At 37.7% G+C, this 22,000-nt stretch overlaps 1 protein-coding gene across 7 annotated transcripts in view; it reads right to left on the reverse strand.

Annotated features, from left to right (window-relative positions):
* The window catches only part of ATP11B (ATPase phospholipid transporting 11B (putative)), a 140,381-nt gene that overhangs the window by 84,612 nt on the left and 33,769 nt on the right, over positions 1 to 22,000 (reverse strand). For all 7 annotated transcript variants that reach the window (XM_053565187.1, XM_053565186.1, XM_053565188.1 and 4 more), the window contains exons 3-6: positions 10,206 to 10,295; positions 8,537 to 8,617; positions 943 to 1,050; positions 615 to 743 (exon numbers count right to left, since the gene is read on the reverse strand). In XM_053565187.1, the coding sequence (XP_053421162.1) occupies positions 615 to 743; positions 943 to 1,050; positions 8,537 to 8,617; positions 10,206 to 10,295 (408 nt within the window). The remainder of the gene's footprint in view (positions 1 to 614; positions 744 to 942; positions 1,051 to 8,536; positions 8,618 to 10,205; positions 10,296 to 22,000) is intronic.

Here is a 22,000-nt window from a genome sequence, read left to right on the forward strand (position 1 = left end):
CAAATTAAATTGCACAGTTTCAAGATCCAAATGGGACCTTCGATATCAAGTAATTCAAATCTCTTTTACAGATAAAATCATGGCAGCTAGACAAAACAGAGGAGAAAGAAAAATGTAAAATAAACAAGGAGCAAAGAAAGCTAGTATGACTGCCTGTCTGTAAAGGTCTTTTGCAAATAAGGAAATTAAGTCTATGCTTATAAGTGATTTAACAGTAAAAAAAATGTGAATATTCACTCTTGATTATACTCTGAAAACTGAGAAAATTTAAATCTGTCCCTTATTTTAAAAGGTACCCAAAATATTAAAAGTTTATATTATTCCTAAAATTACAATCTATTTTTAACTTGAATTAACTAAACCATGTGAGGCTACCCTTAAATACATAATAACATTCTATACTTATAATGCTTATAATAAATATTTATAAATAACAATATATAACATTAATTCATTTTTAAACTTTAATGTTTTAAAAAGTTTCAGTGATTTAAAATAATTTCTCCTTAATCAGATCAAACTTTACTGAATTAACCAAAGGAAAATATACTATACTATACCCAAAGATTATTTTGTTTACCAAGAGCAAGTCTCAAACACATGCATGAACAAACCTTCAGGTTAGTTTCTCCATCCAAACTGGCAGTTGTAACATGACATGAACCATCAGGTCTATCTGAGGACAGAAGCACCAAATCTGCAGGAAAAATTTCATCTTTGGCTATTCGAACAATATCACCTACCTATGAAGAATTTTGGAGAAAAGTAAATATACAGATTTTAAAAGGCAATTGAGGACTTATTTTTATGAGGTTATAAATAAATGGTCTATCAAAGTATTTTAGTGTAGGAAAGTAGGTTTTTAACTAAACCATAATCAAAAGTGAATTATGTGTTATGGTACCGAAATATAAAAGATTTTATTATTTACTAGATGCATACCCGAATATTTTTTGATCTAGTTTTTACAAGGCCACCACTCCGAACAACATAAACTGGAGCTCCATTTACTTCATTATCTGAGTTATGTCGTAACCAATCTTCATATCCCTGTAAACATCCAAAGAATAAAAAATATCTGTTTAATTTGAAGATAATTTTACCAGATGAGAAAAAAAAAAAAAAAACATAAAAACTTGCCTAAAAGCATTTCACTTACTAGAATTATATTAGGCTATTTTGATGCATATGCTTATAGGTAATTGGTATTTGCTTCTACTAGAAATACTTTCTTTTCTTTGCTTTCATTCTACATATTCCCGGCTTTCATAGGACCTCTAGTTACTTCTCAATTGCTTTGTGGGCAGCATCTTCTATTCACATAGAAGACCTTTTTCCCATACTTCACTTTCTAAGAAATTTCTTCTATCCTTGTATTTTCAAATAGTAAAAATATGCTGGTAATTCTGAATTTGTATTTCCAGATCCTGTCTCTCTTCTGGATTCCAAACCTGAATATTTAACTGCTTTGCTAATGTCTCCACTTTGATGTCTCATAAGTTACTTAAACATTCAAAACCAAATTAACGTTATCCCTAAAGTCCACTGAATTTCCAGTGTCTCCCAGCTTGACAAAAGACATCACCATCTACCAAGCTGTTTTTGCCAGGAATCTGGGGAGTCATTCCTGATTCTTACCTTTCCCTAACACTTGATCCATCACTAAATTCTATGTACAATGATATTTTAATCATAAAGTGTAAATTCACAGAGCATAATTACAAATAGTAAGTAGGAAAAAAATGAAAGATTTTGAAACTGAGATTAAGTTCTTTCACTTTCTTAAACAACAGAACAATAGAATTATTTATAATTAGTGAAGCTGACCCCTGAACAACATTGGTTTGAACTGCACAGGCCCACTTATGTATGCACATTTTTTCCGATTAGTTACGCTGAGTGTGTCTGCCTCTTCTGCCTCCTCCAACTCCTCAACTCGTCTTCCTCTGTCCCCCTTTGACAGCAAGACCGACCTCTCCTTTTCTTCTAGTTCCTCAGTCTACTCTAAATGAAGAGGACCAGTTTAAGAATGAAGAACTTTATGATGATTCCCCTCCACTTAATGATAATAAACATATTTCCTCTTCCTTGTAAGCTTCTTAATAATGTTTCTTTTCTCTGGCTCACTTTATTGTTAAGAATACAGTATAAAAAGCCAGGTGTCGTGGCTAACACTTATAATCCTAGCACTCTGGGAGGCCAAGGCAGGAAGATCCCTTGAGCTCAAGGATTTAAGACCAGCCTAAGCAAGAGTGAAACCCTATTTCTACTAAAAATAGAAAAATTAGCCAGGCTTTTTGAGGTTACTATGAGCTATGATGCCACAGCATTCTACCCAGGGTGATAGAGTGAGACTCTGTCTAAAAAAAAAAATACACACACACACAGAGTATATAATACATGTAACATATAAGATATGTGTTCATCAACTGTTTATCATATCAGCAAGGCTTTTCTGGTGAATAGTATGCTATTAGGTCAAACATAGTAGCTTATGCCTGTAATCCCAGTGCTTTGGGAGGCTCAGATAGGAAGTTCACTTAAGGCCAAGAGTTCAAGACCAGCCTGGGCAACATAACAAGACCCTGTCTACACAAACAAATTTTTGAAAAGTAGCTGGACATGATGGTGTGCATGTATAGCTTAGGTGGCAGGACTGCTTGAGCCGGGGTGTTGGGGTTGCAGTAAGGTGGAGTCATGCCACTGTCATGCCAGAGTCTTGCTCTGTCTCCAAAAATATATATATAAAATAAGTGAGACAGTACAGTATTATTAAAATTTGGGGGGAGTTGAAAGTTATACTGTAAATTCCCCATTATCTGGAACTCGAACAACCAGAATGCAATCTGCCCCTGCCAAAAATCAGAATTTGAACCTGGTGCACTGTGCCATCAGTAAGCAAACACTCTGTGTATCACTCCTGCAGCTCCCCTGTGTTCTAACAGTTTTAAGTGTTAACGTGTGCTACTTGAAATTAAGGAAATATGGTAGTGAAGTTGTAAAGTGTATTGACTATCATTTAACCAAAATTGTACACTGCATTTATAATACAGTAAACTGTGTTATTATTAAATAAAGTTTGTATTTCACTTAATTTTCTTTTTTTTTTTTGAGACAGAGTCTCAAATTGTCGCCCTGGGTGCTGTGGTGTCATAGCTCACAGCAACCTCCAACTCTTGGGTTTAAGTGATTCTCTTGTCTCAGCCTTCCAAGTAGCTGGGACTACAGGCACTTGCCACAACACCCGGCGATTGTTTTTTTTTTTTTTTAGTTGTAGTAGTCATTGCTGTTTGGCAGGCTCAGGCTGGATTTGAACCTGCCAGCTCCAATGTATGTGGCTGTAGCCACTTGAGCTATAGGCGCCGAGCCTTAATTTGCTTTTAGTGAGTGTATTTCAACATTAATATCAAGTCAATATAGAGTTTATGGCATGATATGAAATGGTATAGCATGGGATACAGAATCAGGCCTATTTTTAATAGTAACTCTCAAGCAACTAAAATTTACATTTATCCAGAATCTATCAAGCTCCACAGATGCCAGGAAGATTACTATACATGATTTTCAATGCTGGGATACTATAGTAATTCATGATTACTATACATGAATTTTCAATGCTGGGATATCAGTGCTTGTGAAAATATGATAGGCTATATGGACCATCATTAGAAAGGAAAACAAATACAAGCATTTCACAAAGAATCCTGTAATTAAATGCTAAGAAATGGCAATCTTTTTTTAAGTGGAAAAGATTTCCTATGCTATTTTAAGAAAATTCAAGAACTCAAAGGTACAGCACAAGTACAAATAATGGAAGGGTATCTAAGAGATAGTACTAAGTTATAAAAAGTAAGGTGCAGGCCAGGCATGGTGTCTCACACCTGTAATCCTAGCATTCTGGGAGGCTGAGGAGGGTGGATACCTTGAGCTCAGGAGTTCGAGACCAGCCTGAACAACAGGGAGAACTCATCTCTATTAAAAACAAAAAACAGAGGTAAGAGCCCAAGAGTTTGAGATTGTTGTGTGCAACAAAGTGAAACTCTGTCTCAAAAAAAAAGAAAAAAAAGTAAGGTGCAGAATAGGTTATGTTCCACTTGTAGCATAGAACAAATATGTTCATAGAAAAAAATAAGCTTGTCTATGCGAACACTTTATACAGACATCTGGACTAAATTACAAATAAATGCTCCCTTGGGAGGAGAACTAGGAGACTGGGGGTCAGATATGTAAGACAGACTTTTTTACTTTATGCTATTTTGTACTGTTTCTAACTTCAAAAATATGTGCACCTATTACTTTAAAAATATTAAAACACCATAAACATAAAACCAAAATATTAATGATTGCCTTGAAGGTCTATCTTTTTTCAAGGAGAAATCTTTTTGCAAAGCACTCTTCAGACACCTAAATTATGTTTGGCCCCATGTAAGCTGTATGCTATTTCAGAGAAATTTAACAGAGTCAAAACATCTTTTCTGAAATTATCTTTTCATATAGTCAGATGACATTAATAGAAGAGCAATAATAATTCAAACAGTTTCTTTTTTTACAAAAGCTCACTAATTCTAATGCATCCTACACATTACTGCCCAATTAATCTTCCAAAACAATGTTTTAATTCACTACCCTACTCAAAACCTCTCTTCAGTGACTCTCAATGCTTAGAGCAAAGTATCTTCCAGTTTCCTTAATTTAGAAACAACTTAACACTTCTAATATGATTTCAGAAGACTCTCCTAAACAGGGAAAAACATTAGTTGGACTTAATCATTTCCTCAAAAGGTCTTGCCTTTTTTTGCATTTAGGCCTTTGCCCAAGTTGTTTGTTTATACCTCACCTTCTTCATCAATTGTCATTTTACCCATATTCCAAGACTCATCTTCATAATATTTCTTCCATGATATCTCTCTCTTCAAGTGTTCTATCCCTAACTGGATCTTACTACTACATTAACCTATGATTATTTTTATATTTTATCTTACTTTCCTACTTCATAGGTTTTAGGTTCACATGGGGCAAAAACTGTCTTATTTATCAAAGCATTATATTTTCATTAAACAACTGCAGAGAAGATTTAATACATAAATATGATTGGGAAAAGTTAAAAACAAAGAATTGACAACTTCATTCATGTTAAAGTGTAAGTAATTGATAATAGAGCCTTTCCTTATTTTGATAAAGTACAAAGGACAAAAGCAGACTAATGGGGGGAACACAAGAAGGGAAAGTTGAAATATGGCAATTTTTATTTTTACAATTTTTCCAAAATTTATTCTACTGATATGTAGTGTAGTGATGGATATATAAACCTGAATACCTGGAAGCAGTTGTGTTTACTAATCGAGTAAAAAACAGTTGTTTTAAAAGAGAATCATTTGACATTGCAAATAATACTTCAATAATATGTATACAAGTATTTCTATAAGAAAAAAAGAGAAAATTCTAAGTCTTGAAATTTTGATACAGAAATCCTTATAGATCAAAATTTCTCTCTAAAAATTATGTGACCTTTCATATTGCTCCTTTTCCTTAGTTGTCAAGAAGTTCTTCATGTAAACTTGGCCTTCAATTGCAATAGCCATACTAACACAGATTTGAGGTATAATCCCTCTGCTTCCCACCTTCAGAGTTTTGGAAGAAGACAGGTTATCAATTATTATAAATTATCTTATTTTGCAGATAAAAATTCACTAGTATTTTTCCCAACTCAGTTAATTGTATCACATTCCAATTAAATACAGTCTGTATCTGGCCAAATACCTACTGGGAGCTAAAGGCAAGAGGCGTTGTCACATTTTATGTTACTTTTAAAAATATTCAGTAGGTTCATTCGTTCATCTATTAAACAAGTATCTACTGAAGGCCCAGTATATGCATGGCCTTGTTCTATTCACTGGAAATAAATTGGTATTTAAAACAGTCTTGCCCTCCTAGAGTTAAATATTCAATGAAAGTGACAAATAAACTAATAAACATTTATTCAATAGAACAAAAGGTAGTGACCAAAGATATAATGGGAGAAGGCTAACGCAAGAAGAGTGACATGGTGGCAGGAAAACACAAAGCTTAAGTATAAATAAACTCAGAGAGTGAGCCATGCAAATTATTGGGTGGATGAACTTGCCAGGAAGAGAGTACAATTAGAACAAGACATAAAGCCTTGGAAACAGAATGCTGACCATGTTTGAGGTCAAGTAGAGGTACATGTCTGGAACACAGTGAGTAAAAGGAAAAATGGTAGGAAATGAAGCAAAAGGAACCAGAGATAAACCTCATATATCTCTGCAGATCCTGAAAAGACTTGTTTTGTTCATAGTACGAAGCTACTGAACAGTTTTACGGAGGCGGGTAGTGAGATCCATCAACTTGCTGTGTGAAAACTGTAGGCGAGCTAGAGTGGAAGTGAGAGAACTATTTGGAGAAGAATGTGATTGTCCAGGAAAGGGATAATGGTGGCTTGGACTCAAGAGGTAGATCTTGAAGATGGGGATAAAACAATCAAAGAATAATGACATCAAGTTTTGTGGTAAGTGGATGGTTATGCCTTTCAATAAACTGGGAAAAAAATAATAGTAGTACAGTTTTAGAGGAAAAAAAATCAGTTGTTCTGTTTAAGATTGTTGTGAGATGACCAACTGGAAATGTACAAATGTCCCAATGTCTGTACATTGGGAGCTCAAAGAATAGTTTCAGGACAGGTATAAGTTTGAGAACCATCAATATAGAGATGGTACTTTAAGCCACTAGACTGGATGAAATCACCTAAGAGGAAAATATATAGAGAAAAGAGGTCCAGGGAACAAAAATGAGTTACTTGAATAAAATAAATGACATCTGCAAAACTAAATAAAATACGTAAATGTATAGAGTGAGCTGGATGCTTATTGATTAATACAGACAAATTCTAGTGTCTAATAGAAGAGTGAAGAAAGGGAAATCAAACCTAGTGAGAGCTATGGCTTAATATTCTCTGACATATTGTACATATAATGTCATTGTTAATCTATAGCCTCCTCTTATCTTCTTATATAACCATCCTGGAAGTATAAAATGTTTGCCAATTTATCTTGTCCCTACATCTTACAAAATGAAAATTTATCACATTTACAGAAGAAATCTAACTCTCTTGCATGTAGATGAAATCATCTGTATATAACTGAGTCTCTGCCAAGATTTTTTGAGGAGAGGTGGTTATATCAACATGGCATTTCTATAAACTTCATTATTACTTCCTATCTTTTTTTTTTTTTTTTTTTGAGACAGTCTTATTATGTCCCTCTCGGTAGAGTGCAGTGGCTTCACAGCTCACAGCTTCACCTCAAACTCTTGGGCTCTTGCCTCAGCCTCCCAAGTAGCTGGGACTATAGGCACCCGCCACCAAGTAGCTGGGACTATAGGCACCCGCCACAACGCCTGGCTATCATTATTTCTTTTCTTTCTTTCTTTCTTGTTTTTTTTTTAGAGACAGAGTCTCACTTTGTCACCCTCAGTAGAGTACAGTGACGTCACAGCTCACAGCAACCTCCAACTCCTAGGCTTAGGCAATTCTCTTGCCTCAGCCTCCCAAGTAGCTGGGACTACAGGTGCCTGCCATAATGCCTGGCTATTTTTTTGCTGCAGTTTGGCTGGGGCTGGGATTGAACCCTCCACCATTGGTATATGGGCCGGCACCCTACTCACTGAGCCCTATAGGCTCCACCCATCATTATTTCTTAATTGTTATGTTTATCCAGTAATCTTATTTTCTCTATATAGGTTTTAATGTTAATTCATGATTTGATTCAAACTATTTCACCTAGGGTGTAGTACTTTACATAAGAAATAACTTCACCAGAAAAAGCTTTAAAAAAGTAGAAACATATTTCGCACCTACAGTGTATCTTACAAGGGTACATGTGAAATTTACTAAGTGTAGAATATAAATGTCTTAACACAGTAACTAAGAGAATGCCGTGAAGGCTATCTCAACCAGTATAATGAAAATATTTCAAATTATATATAAAACCAGCACATTGTACCCCATGATTGCATTAATGTACCCAGCTATGATTTAATAAAAAATAGTAGAAAAATACTATACAATTTTTATTCACAAATGTTCTATTCCCTATAAACATATCCCTTTTGAGCTGCATTTCCTTTGAACAGCATAAAGTTCTTTACAAAGATCATAAGAAGAATGGTTTCATATGTTTGTACATATATAATACTCATTTTTTAGAAGCTACCTAGATGTGTCAAGGGAACAACATATTTTAACAATGGTAATCACTCTATAATTCACCAGGTACCTAAAATATAATAGAATGGCTATCTTAGTTTGATTTTACCACATATCAAACAAATGAATGGGAATTATTTTCACAACAACATGAGGGCTGTCCAGAAAGTAACTAGCCATGCATGCCTCTAATTTTCATAGTACATGGTAGATACTTTCTGGACAGCCCTCGTAAATGTTACTTTGGAATAGAAATATTTAGTAACTGTTTAATGACTTGGGGGAAAAACAACAATAATAGAAAGTATTTCATACCTGCTTTATGGCGGTTACTGTTATCACAAAGAATAAAGGAAGTCCACTGGTAATTGGACTGGTAGGTGTATCAATCATAAGCTAGATTTTAAAAAAAAGAATGCAGAGTCTTATATTTTTATATTGTACATGTCACACTACTAATATCTAAAATCTAATACTATTATGCAATAGCCATAATTTTAGTTCACAATTTCACTTTATGGTATTAAATGGGGTTGGTAGAATACTTAAATCTATTGGCTAGTCACACAGGTTTCTAGAATGAACTCAGTCACTCTGCTGGCTTAACACATAGCATCCTTAAGGTTTTCCTCAATCTAGACCCAGGAGTGGAATGATAGCTGCTCAGATCACATTCTTTGCACATACTAATAAATGCTGAAATTTGTCAGCAGTTTTTGCCCTGGGATTTAAAATAAACTCACCTCAGTAGTAGGGGAAAAAGAACTAGAAATGGGACCACAGAAAGGGTTTTTTTCCTCAGGTGAAGCCCTTTTTGTTATATCCAGCAGAGCCAGAGGGGGACAGCTAGGAAAATGATGCTACAATTATGATTTAAATCATACAACTGAGGTTTCAACAAACTGCTGGAGAAATATATATCTGCAGTAATTCTATGTGGCTAGTTAGGACATAGATCTCATGAGGTAGTAATGTTCCTTTAATCTGGACAGGCCAATTAAATTTGTTCTTTTCCATAGACAAGCTGAATTCCTGATTTCAGCTACTATTTTCACAAATGCATGCATGTTATGTAGATATGGTTAGTATAAATTCCTTGCTTTTCCAAGAAAATCAAGACGATGCTCTATTAATAGAAATTAAGAAGGTCCTTATTGGTCATGAAGAAAAGCAATTTTATAAAAAAGCAAGTATTTCCTAAAGTTTTAAAATGATCACCTGACAACTTTTAATTTTTCTTTTGAAACGGCAGGTTCTACCAGGACAAAAGTTCGGAGCCTATACAAAAATTCAGTGCCACAATGAAATAATCTGCTAAAGTTTTATGAGATTAATAACGTCTTTAAAGGAAAGGTGACAATCACTATTTTTAAAATCTTGACTTATAATTAAGTTTCACGGGCTGTTCCCTTGATATTTTGATATAGATATCAAATCACAACGTGAAAATTAAGAAACTGCCAAATGGTCTATAATGAACATAAACTTAAGCTAAGAAAATGGTCTCTTGAATAAATTATATATAATCACAGGGATGTTCAAAAATTAAAATTCTTTTAAAATGTTTAGGTTAATAAAAAATTAAAATTAAAAGCCAAATAAAAGTATACTTTCAACAAAGATGATTCCATTGGGAGAAATATGCCAAAAATATTCACTGTATTTTAAAAGCCAAAATATTTGTGTTCTGAAGTAGAGCGTCTGAAAGATGACAGGTTATATTCGTAGATTATGGTTAATTTAAATACTGCAGCATACCACTGAAGAAACAAAATATAATTAACATTAAAACTCATAGGTTACGTTTTAGAAATCTAGATGTAATTTAGAACATTGCATTCACTGAAGACAATGGTGAACTTTGCATAAAAAATGGTCACAGAATCAAACAATTAAGAACACAGTATAATTTTTCCCTGTACTAATATATATTTTTAGAAATCATGTTTACAACTTTAACAGTCTATTGAGTAATAAAGCTTACCTGAACCAAAAATATAATAAGAAAATAAAAATTTGCCACTCTTCTGAATTGTTCAAATAAATTTTTTGGAACAAAATTCCACACAGTATACTAAAAAGAAAAAGGAGAGATCAATGAATTAACATTGAAAAATAATATATACATTATATAGATGTAATACTAAGAAAAGTAAAATCAGATTTACTAAGGTGTTAAATAAAATCATGTACTTGTGCTTGCTACAAAACTATCTGCTTTCTAGAGTTCAAGACTTTTATTCTACTTTCCTTTGTTCTTTTACTATTTATTGGCAATTATAGTATAATTTTTTTAAATAAGATAACTGGAACCTATCGATTTTGCTATTAAATTCTTGATTTTTTAGAAGTTGGAGAAGATAGATCTAAAATAGCATCTTAATAATTTATTTTGGACTTTGGTTATATAATACAAATTAAACCTAATGGTGAAGGTGAGTAAGAGTTAACAAAAATGCTGACACTAGATACAACTTATTTTGTATTGTATTTAGTTCTGTGTCAGAAAAAGAAGAAATGGATTAATTATTCTTTTACTCTTTGTTTAGTATGAAATATGAAAAATAACCTAGAATGTTAAAGAAATAAAAATGCTTTAGGTAAGTGATCACTGAGATAACTTACCTAAAATTCCATAAAGAATCTAAAAATCCCAAATCCGATGCATACTTATATTAATCCAAAATCTTTTAAAAGGAAAAAAAAAAAAGGAAAAAATCTGTGACAATGTCAGTTTAAAAAGATAAGACAGGCCGGGCATGGTGACTCGCACCCGTAATCCTAGCACTTTGGGAGGCTTGAGGCAAAAGTCCGTTTGAGCTCAAGAGTTCCAGACCAGCTTAACAATGTTTTTATTTTACTAAAAAAAAATTTTACTAAAAATAAAAAAATTAGCCAGGCATTGTGGCAGGTGCTTGTAGTCTCAACTACTTGGGAGGCAGAGGCAGGAAAATCACTTGAACCCAGGAAGGAGTTTGAGGTTGTTGTGAGGTAGGTTGATGCCATAGCACTCCACCCTGGGCAACAGAGTGAGATTCTGTCTACAAAAATAAAAAGGCAGTTGCCCCTTTACAAGGGTCAGAATACGAATACTCCATGTAACTTCTTCATTCACTAAATCAATTAAGTTGGCAATGTCCTAATTTTACACCAATCTGTTTAAATCATAACAGTGACAATATACTTTGTCTTGCCGAATCTTGAGGGGTGCAGCTGTATAAATTGACTGTAAGGTAATTGGTTTCTTTGGCTAGCTTAATAATACAAGAAAAAACTCAGAAAAATAAAAATTTCTTATGAAAACTAGCATACGAATGATAGGAATTGTTTTCAGGATATATGAAATATAAACATATTAACAGATTGAATGAGCCTAAATTCTGTGCTTGTCCTTGGGCGGTGCCTGTGGCTCAGTTGGTAAGGTGCTGTCCCCATATACCGAGGGTGCCGTGTTCAAACCTGGCCCCAGCTGAACTGCAACCAAAAAATAGCTGGGCATTGTGGCGGGCGCCTGTAGTCCCAGCTACTTGGGAGGCTGAGGCAAGAGAATCGCTTAAGCCCAGGAGTTGGAGGTTGCTGTGAGCTGTGTGATGCCATGGCACTCTACCGAGGGCCATAAAGTGAGACTCTGTCTCTACAAAAAAATAAAAAAAAAAAAAATCTGTGCTTGTCCAACATATAAGAGGAACTCTAGTAGTATATCAAACAATGTGAAAGTAATGCCAAACATAATTTATTGTGTTTCAATTAATTGTTATATAATAATAGTTAAGGTAAAAGAATTAGAAGTATAACTTCCCTTCAGTTATATTTGACTGTATAATTAGCCTTATCTTGCTCCTTACTAAGAAAACGAAAACATGGCTATGAAATTAAATATTTTATGAAGAAGTTTAAACTTAAGGAAATTACTATAATACAAAAAATTAAACAAAATCATACCATGCATCTAAAATATGTAAGCAACTTACACTATAAAAGAAACAAAGACAAGATGATTAATATTAAATAGCAGAGATCAAGAACAAAATATCAACAGCTATATTCAAAGATGCTAGAAATGAAAAAATAATTTAATGATGATCACAGTTGGTGAGAGCTTTAAAAGAGGAATGTTCAACAGGCTAAAAAAATCAAAGGCACATAAGGGAGAACATTTCAGAGAGATTGGACAGCATGAAAAAGGAACAGAGGCAGGAAGTTCGTCATGCTGTGTGAGAATGAAGTCTGGAAGGAGTAACGGAAAGAGTAACGAGAAGCAGGCCTCACGATGCTCAGGAAAAAAGCCACAGTATCTACATAAATACTTGCATTCTTGAAATTGTAGTCAAAATCATGAATTCTACATTTCTACAAAAATCCCTTCAAATTCTCAAAAAATAAAATTGGCATTTGAATAACTGGTTAACAACACAAAATCAAAACAAAGGCACAATGTTACGAAAGTTCAAATGAGTCTGTGGAACAGCAGGTAATCTGGTTTGGAAGGAGTTTAAGACAGCAACAGTGGCATAATAGAAGAAGTAATAAGGAAGAAAGGACAAGTTTATTTAAATATCTACTTTTTTTTTTTTGAGACAGAGTTTCACTATGTTGCCCCTCGGTAGAGTGCTGTGCTGTCTCAGTTCATAGCAACCTCATTAGCCTTAAGTGATTCTCTTGCCTCAGCCTCCCAAGTAGCTGGGACTACAGGTACCCACCACAACACCCAGATATTTTTTTTTTTTTTTTTTTTCTGCTGTCATTGTTTAGCAGGCCTGGGCTGGGTTTGAGCCTGCCAGCCTGGGTGTATGTGGCTGGCACCCTACCCACTGAGCTACAGGCAATGCCCGAAACATGTACATTTTGGGAGGGAGGCAAGATGGCGGACTGAAGCCAGCTTTCAACAGAGGCTCCCGTCCAGAAGGAGAGTTAAGGGACAGGAATTTAGTTAAGTATCCTGGTGGACTTGAGCCTCACCAAGAGAGAAGGTTAAAGAACGCACATCAACACCGCTGAGGCAAGCTGTGATCACAAGGACGCAAACAAAAGGTACAAAATCCACCACCAAGCGGACGGGAGTCCCCCTCCCCCATGAGACCGGCTCAAGAGCCCCACAATTAAACAAGCGGGCAGAAATTAAAGGCCCTCCCACTACACTCCACAGGAGAGACCTTCTAAAAACTGGACCTACCTCCCCTACTGGGGTGTCGTGGTATTCTCCTGCCAGGCATAGAACTGAATAAAACTTTGGGAATCCTTCGCCCACAACCCTTCCGGCACTCCCCTCCCGCCCACTGAGGTCTGGAGGCCTGTCCCCCAGGAGTTCGGATCCTTGGGTGATTTCTCAAGGGGAGTGGACAGTCCCCGAGTTGCGACTGGTCAGCATTGACTCTGAGGCGCGCGAGTGAGGAGAGGGCACCGGGCTGAGGGGGAGTCAAGCCTCGCGGCACTTCCCTGCGGTGCAGTGCACCAACCCTCCCCGGGCAACATTACATGGCACAAGACTGAATAAGACTCTAGCTTCCCCGCTTAGAGCTGAGAGCCCCTACTCTCACTGGGGTCTGAGGGCCAATCCCCCAGGAGTTCGGATCCTTGGGTGATTTCTCGAGGGGAGTGCACAGTGCCTGAGCTGCGTCAGGTCAGCGCTGACTCTGGGACACGTGAGCGAGGAGAGGGCACTCTGCTGAGGGGAAATCAAGCCTTGGCGGCACTTCCCTGCGGTGCAGTGCAGGAGCCCTCCCTGGGCCGTAGTGTTGCATAAAACTGAATGAAACTCTAGCTTCCCCCCCCCACTCCCAATCGGGGTCTGGGGGCCCATCCCCCAAGAGTTCTGATTCTTGGGGGATCTCTTGAGGGGTGTGGACCCAGCACAAACTGCAGCCGCTCAGTGCTGACTCTGGGGCACGGGACAGAGGAGAAAAGGGTCGCCTGAGTGCCCACACCAGAGCAGCAGTTCCCTGGAGGTAGATCAACAGCCGTTTTTTCTTTAACGGCAGAACGCTCACTTCTGGATATTCTGAGGCCACACCCCCTGTCTCCCTGGGCAACCAGAGGAGGCCACCGGTGAGCGGGGGATTTCCTGACACCGCTCACAACCCGGGAAGCTTCCAGGGCAGGCTGACCCAGAGAGGTGTTCGGACACAAATCTCCAGCAGCAAAGACGTTTGAACTCAAAACAGCCCGTCTTCTGTAGGCGATTTCGACAGGAATAGAGACAGAACCCCGCAAAGTTGTCTGTTCTGTTCTGTTCCGTTAGCAGCATCCATCAGGGATGGGGCTAAGCCTGAGTGAACACCTCCTTCCCATCACCTGCATCAAACACTCAAAGATGTCAGGCCCCATCTCCTCCTGCTAGATAGTGGCAGTCTGCGGGGGCCTGGCAGACTTCCTTGCGATTCAGGCAGGTGCAAACCCCTGGAGTGTCTGTTCACTGCAGGCAACTGGGTTAGCCATCTGCAGAGATACCAGTGACTGGGTCCGACGGAGGGGCAAAGTGGGGAAGGAGACGTCAACCTTCCTAGACTGCTCTGTTTGCTGGGTGGCTCCTCCTGACTCCACGCTGCACTGGGGTGAGCCGTGTCAGAGGAGTCACCCGGCCCCTGTGATCCAGTTCCCAGAGACCTCTTGAACTCTCCCACCCGAGACAAGTGCCGATTGAGACAGTTGATTTGGACCTTTTGAACTGGGCTAATAGACTGAGGACTTTTCAGGCGGTGCCCTGGGTGTGCGATTGTAGGAAGGTTTGATTCTCCTTTTCCAACTGGGGCCAGAGGTGGGCAGGCAGGGTGACTTAATTGCTGATTTTTCCACACAGCTGAGACTTCAAGCTAGAGTAGAAGTTGCAATAGGATCGAACAGAAACCAGCTGAAAACAAGACAGAACCACTTTGCTCCACCACACCAGACAGGGCCCCAGTTTCTCAGGCCACAACACTGTACGGGCCCTCGATAAAACCCCAGGGGAAAAACCAAAGGGAGTAAAATAACCATGGGGCGGAATCAGCGGAAAAACTCTGGTAACATGAATAACCAGAATAGATCAACCCCCCCCAAGAAAAGATACGGCAGATGTGATTGAAGATCCCATTCATACACAACTGGCTGAGATGTCAGAAATCGAATTTAGAATTTGGATTGCAGACAACATTAATAAAATGGAATTAGGAATTCGAGGAGAAATTCAAAAATTGCCTCAAGAATTTAACGAATTTAAAGACAAAACCACCAAAGACTTAGACACACTGAAGCAAGAACTTACAGCCCTCAAAGATATGAAAAATACAGTAGAATCCCTCAGTAACAGAATGGAGCAAGCAGAAGAAAGGATTTCTGACATTGAAGATAAAGTCTTCAAATGCTCCCAATCTCTCAAAGAGGAAGAGAAATGGAGAGCAAAAACGGATCACTCACTCAGAGAACTCTCAGATAATTCGAAAAAAAGCAACATAAGGATTATAGGAATTTCTGAGAACGATGAAGTCGCCTCCGAGGGCACAGAGGCCCTTCTGCATGCAATTATGAAAGAAAATTTTCCAGACATGCCTAGAGAATCTGAAATTCAGATAGCAGACAGCTTCAGAACCCCAGCACGATTCAACCCCAATAAGTTATCCCCCAGACATATCATAATTAGCTTCACTAAAGTTAACATGAAAGAGAAGATTCTCAAAGCAGCCCGGCGAAAGAAAACTATAACGTACAAAGGTAAGAATATTAGAATAACTGTAGATCTCTCTGCTGAAACTTTTCAAGCCAGAAGAGGCTGCTCATCAACTTTTAATCTCCTAAAGCAAAAAAACTTTCAACCCAGGATCTTGTATCCAGCTAAACTGAGTTTCATCTATGATGGAGAAATTAAATACTTCAATGACATTCATATGTTGAAAAAATTTGCCATAAATAAACCAGCTCTTCAGGATGTTCTCAGACCTATCCTCCACAATGACCAACCCAATCCTATACCACAAAAGTAAACTCACTCAGAAACTTCGGATCAAACTCCAACTTCCACACTGGCGAAAGGATTAAAAATGTCCACTGGACCTTTGAAAAACTCGATACCCAAAATTCCACCAGACTTATCAATACTCTCCATCAATGTGAATGGCTTAAACTGTCCTCTAAAGAGGCATAGGTTAGCTGACTGGACACAAAAACTCAAGCCAGATATTTGTTGCATACAAGAGTCACATCTCAACTTAAAAGACAAATACAGACTCAGGGTGAAAGGATGGTCATCCATATTTCAGGCAAATGGTAATCAGAAAAAAGCAGGTGTTGCAATTTTATTTGCAGATACAGTAGGCTTTAAACCATCAAAAGTAAGGAAGGACAAGAATGGTCACTTCATATTTGTTAAGGGTAATACTCAATATGATGAGATCTCAATTATTAATATCTATGCACCCAACCAGAATGCACCTCAATTTATAAGAGAAACTCTAACAGACATGAGTAACTTGATTTCCTCCAGCTCCATAATCGTCGGAGATTTCAACACTCCCTTGGCAGTGTTGGATCGATCCTCCAGAAAGAAGCTGAGCAAAGAAATCTTAGATTTAAACCTAACCATCCAATATTTAGATTTAGCAGACATCTACAGAACATTTCATCCCAACAAAACTGAATACACATACTTCTCATCCGCCCACGGAACTTACTCCAAAATTGACCACATTTTAGGTCACAAGTCTAACCTCAGTAAATTTAAAGGAATAGAAATTATTCCATGCATCTTCTCGGACCATCATGGAATAAAACTTGAATTGAGTAACAACAGGAATCTGCATACCCATACAAAAACATGGAAGTTAAATAACCTTATGCTGAATGATAGCTGGGTCAGAGATGAGATTAAGAAAGAAATCGCCAATTTTTTGGAACAAAACGACAATGAAGACACAAACTATCAGAACCTCTGGGACACCGCAAACGCAGTTCTAAGAGGGAAATTTATAGCACTGCAAGCCTTCCTCAAGAGAACGGAAAGAGAGGAAGTTAACAACTTAATGGGACATCTCACGCAACTGGAAAAGGAAGACCATTCCAACCCCAAACTCAGTAGAAGAAAAGAAATAACCAAAATTAGAGCAGAATTAAATGAAATTGAAAACAAAAGAATAATACAACAGATCAATAAATCAAAAAGCTGGTTTTTTGAAAAGGTCAATAAAATAGATAAAACTCTGGCCAACCTAATCAGGAAAAAAAGAGTAAAATCTCTAATATCATCAATCAGAAACAACACAGACGAAATAACCACAGACTCATCAGAAATCCAAAAAATCCTTAATGAATATTACAAGAAACTTTATTCTCAGAAATACGAAAATCTGAAGGAAATAGACCGATACTTGGAAGCACGCCACCTTCCAAGACTTAACCAGAATCAAGTGGAAATGTTGAACAGACCCATATCAAGTTCAGAAATAGCATCAACTATACAAAACCTCCCTAAAAAGAAAAGCCCGGGACCAGATGGTTTCACATCAGAATTCTACCAAACCTTTAAAGAGGAATTAGTACCTATATTACTCAACCTGTTCCAAAATGTAGAAAAAGAAGGATGACTACCCAACACGTTCTATGAAGCAAACATCACCCTGATCCCCAAACCAGGAAAAGACCCAACAAGAAAAGAAAATTATAGACCAACATCACTAATGAATATAGATGCAAAAATATTCAACAAGATCCTAACAAACAGAATCCAGCAACACATCAAACAAATTATACATCATGACCAAGTTGGTTTTATCCCAGGGTCTCAAGGCTGGTTCAATATACGTAAATCTATAAATGTAATTCAGCACATAAACAAATTAAAAAACAAAGACCATATGATTCTCTCAATTGATGCAGAAAAAGCTTTTGATAATATCCAGCATCCCTTCATGATCAGAACACTCAAGAAAATTGGTCTAGAAGGGACTTTTCTTAAACTGATAGAGGCTATCTACAGCAAACCCACAGCCAATATCATATTGAATGGAGTTAAATTGGAATCATTTCCACTCAGATCAGGAACCAGACAAGGCTGCCCATTGTCTCCATTGCTTTTCAACATTGTAATGGAAGTTTTAGCCACCGCAATTAGGGAAGAAAAGGCGATCAAGGGTATCCATATAGGGTCAGAAGAGATCAAACTCTCGCTCTTCGCAGATGATATGATTGTGTATCTGGAAAACACTAGGGACTCTACTGCAAAACTCCTAGAAGTGATCAAGGAATACAGCAGCATCTCAGGTTACAAAATCAACATTCATAAATCGGTAACCTTTATATACACCAACAACAGTCAAATTGAAAAAGCAGTTAAGGACTCTATCCCATTCACAGTAGTGCCAAAGAAGATGAAATATTTGGGAATTTACCTAACAAAAGACGTGAAAGATCTCTATAAAGAGAACTATGAAACTCTAAGAAAAGAAATAGCTGAAAATGTTAACAAATGGAAAAACATACCATGCTCATGGCTGGGAAGAATCAACATTATCAAAATGTCCATACTACCCAAAGCAATATATAATTTCAACGCACTCCCTATTAAAGCTCCATTGTCATATTTTAAAAATCTTGAAAAAACATTATTTCGTTTTATATGGAATCAGAAAAAACCTCGAATAGCCAAGACATTACTCAGAAATAAAAACAAAACAGGAGGAATCACACTACCAGACCTCAGACTTTACTACAAATCGATAGTGATCAAAACAGCATGGTACTGGCACAAAAACAGAGAAGTAGATATCTGGAACAGAATAGAGAACCAAGAGATGAATCCAGCTACTTACCGCCATTTGATTTTTGACAAGCCAATTAAAAACATTCAGTGGGGAAAAGATTCCCTATTTAACAAATGGTGCTGGGTGAACTGGCTGGCAAACTGCAGAAGACTGAAATTGGACCCACACCTTTCACCATTAACTAAGATAGACTCTCATTGGATTAAAGATTTAAACTTAAGACATGAAACTATAAAAATACTAGAGGAGAATGCAGGGAAAACCCTTGAAGAAACTGGTCTGGGTGAGTATTTCATGAGGAGAACCCCCCGGGCAATTGAAGCAGCTTCAAAAATACACTACTGGGACTTGATCAAACTAAAAAGCTTCTGCACAGCTAAGAACACAGTAAGCAGAGCAAGCATACAGCCCTCAGAATGGGAGAAGATATTTGCAGGGCATATCTCTGACAAAGGTTTAATAACCAGAATCCACAGAGAACTCAAACGCATCAGCAAGAAAAAAACAAGGGATCCCATCGCAGGCTGGGCAAGGGATTTGAAGAGAAACTTCTCTGAAGAAGACAGGCGCACGGCCTTCAGACATATGAAAAAATGCTCATCATCTTTAATCATCAGAGAAATGCAAATCAAAACTACTTTGAGATATCATCTAACTCCAATGAGACTAGCCTATATCACAAAATCTCAATACCAGAGATGTTGGCGTGGATGCGGAGAAAAGGGAACACTTCTGCACTGGTGGTGGGAATGCAAATTAATACATTCCTTTTGGAAAGATATATGGAGAACACTCAGAGATCTGAAAATAGATCTGCCATTCAATCCTGTAATTCCTCTGCTGGGCATATACCCAGAAGACCAAAAATCACAACATAACAAAGATTTTGTACCAGAATGTTTATTGCAGCCCAATTCATAATAGCTAAGTCATGGAAAAAGCCCAAGTGCCCATCGATCCACGAATGGATTAATAAATTGTGGTATATGTATTCCGTGGAATACTATGCAGCCTTAAAGAAAGATGGAGACTTTACCTCTTTCATGTTTACATGAATGGAGCTGGAACATATTCTTCTTAGTTAAGTATCCCAAGAATGGAAGAAAAAGCACCCAATGTACACAGCCCTACTATGAAACTAATTTGGGACTCTCACATGAAAGCTATAACCCAGCTACAACTTAACAATAGGGAGAAGTGGGAAAGGGGGGTGGGGTGGGAAGAGGGAGGGGGATCGGTGGGATCACACCTGTGGTGCATATTACAGGGGTATTTGCGAAACTTGGTAAATGTAGAATGTAAATGTTTTGGCACAGTAACTGAGATAACGCCGGAAAGGCTATGTTAACCACTGTGATAAAAATGTGTCAAATGGTTTGTGAAGCGAGTGTATGATGGCCCATGATCATATCAATGTATACAGTTATGATTTAATAATAATAAAAAAAAAAGAAACATGTACATTTTTGAAACTACAGTCAAGAACATTAAACCCAATACCGCTGCATCTGAAAATAGTCATATGAAGTTTTTTTGGTTTTCTGGTTTTGTATTTTTTGAGACAGAGCCTGACTTCGTTGCCTTCAGTAGAGTGCCATGGCATCATAGCTCACAGCAATCTCAAACTCTTGGGCTCAAGAGATTCTCTTGCCTCAGCCTCCCAAGTAGCTGGGGTTACAGGTACCCGTCGCAACGGTTGGCTATTTTTAGAGATGGGGTCTCGCTCTAGTTCAGGCTGGTCTCGAATTTGTGAGCTCAGGCAATCCACTCTCCTTGGCCTCTCAAGTGCTAGGATTATAGGCATGAGCCACTGCACCTAGCCCAAGATATTTATTTAATCCCAAAAATTTTCCAGAAGGACATTCGGTTTCCAGTATTGGCAAAGAAGTAAAGAAGCCCTATGAATGCCCAGCAAACACTAGATTTAAAAAAAATATTTAAAATCCTGGAAAGTGTCCAAAAGACACACAAAAGCAGGAAAAGAGTTAATTTCAAAAAACTGCAAACAGAAGAAATATGAATTGTGAATTTGGGGCTTCTTAGCTTGGAGATAGTACCCAACTCAGACACAGCTATGGCCAACAAAACAGTAGGGGAAAATTACAGCCTTAACAACAAAAGAGTTCAGGGCTGGAAAAGCAGCTGGAAATGTAAGGGAAAAAATACTACACTGGTAGTCAGAGAAGCACACAAGAAAATGACCCAAATTCAGAACATAAGCTATCCAAACCCTGCTGACGACAGATAAACAGTACATAGAAAGGAATAACCTACTGATACTGATATTTACAATAACAAAAATGAATCTCAAAAGCATATTACATTAGGTAAAAAGAATTAGACACAAAGGACTTTTACTTTATTCATGATATTATACGTTTGTAAAAACTTGTCAAGTGTACAATTAAAACTGGTGAGCTTGGCCGACACCTGTGGCTCAGTGAGTAGGGCGCCAGCCCCACATACCAAGGGTGGCAGGTTCAAACCTGGGCCTGGCCAAACTGCAACAACAACAACAACAAAATAGCCGGGTGTTGTGGTGGGCACCTGTAAATCCCAGCTACTCAGGAGGCACCTAAGCCCAAGAGCTAGAGGTTGCTGTGAGCTGCGATGCCACGGCACTCTACCGAAGGCAACAAAGTGAGACTCTGTCTCAAAAAAAACAAAACAAAACAAAAAAAAAACTGGTGAGCTTTATTAAATATAAATCATATCTCCAGTTTAAAAAAATTAAAGTTGGCTGGGCGACTACAGCTCAATATTTAGAGCGCCAGCCCTGTGCATAGGGAGAAGGAGGGTGGGTGGGTTTGAACCTGGCCAGGGCCTGCTAAACAAAAACAAAAAAACAAACAAAAAAATAATTTAATGTTGTTGGTGCCTGTAGCTCAGTGAGTAAGGCACAGGCCACATAACACCTAGGCTGATGGGTTCAAACACAGCCCAGGGCCACCTAAAACAACAATGACAACTGCAACCAAAAAATAGCCGAGTATTGTGGGCGCCTGTAGTCCCACCTACTTCAGAGGCTGAGGCAAGAGAATCACTTAAGCCC

This window comes from Nycticebus coucang, chromosome 16 (genome assembly GCF_027406575.1).
Source record: "Nycticebus coucang isolate mNycCou1 chromosome 16, mNycCou1.pri, whole genome shotgun sequence".
In the NCBI taxonomy this organism is placed as follows: domain Eukaryota; kingdom Metazoa; phylum Chordata; class Mammalia; order Primates; family Lorisidae; genus Nycticebus; species Nycticebus coucang.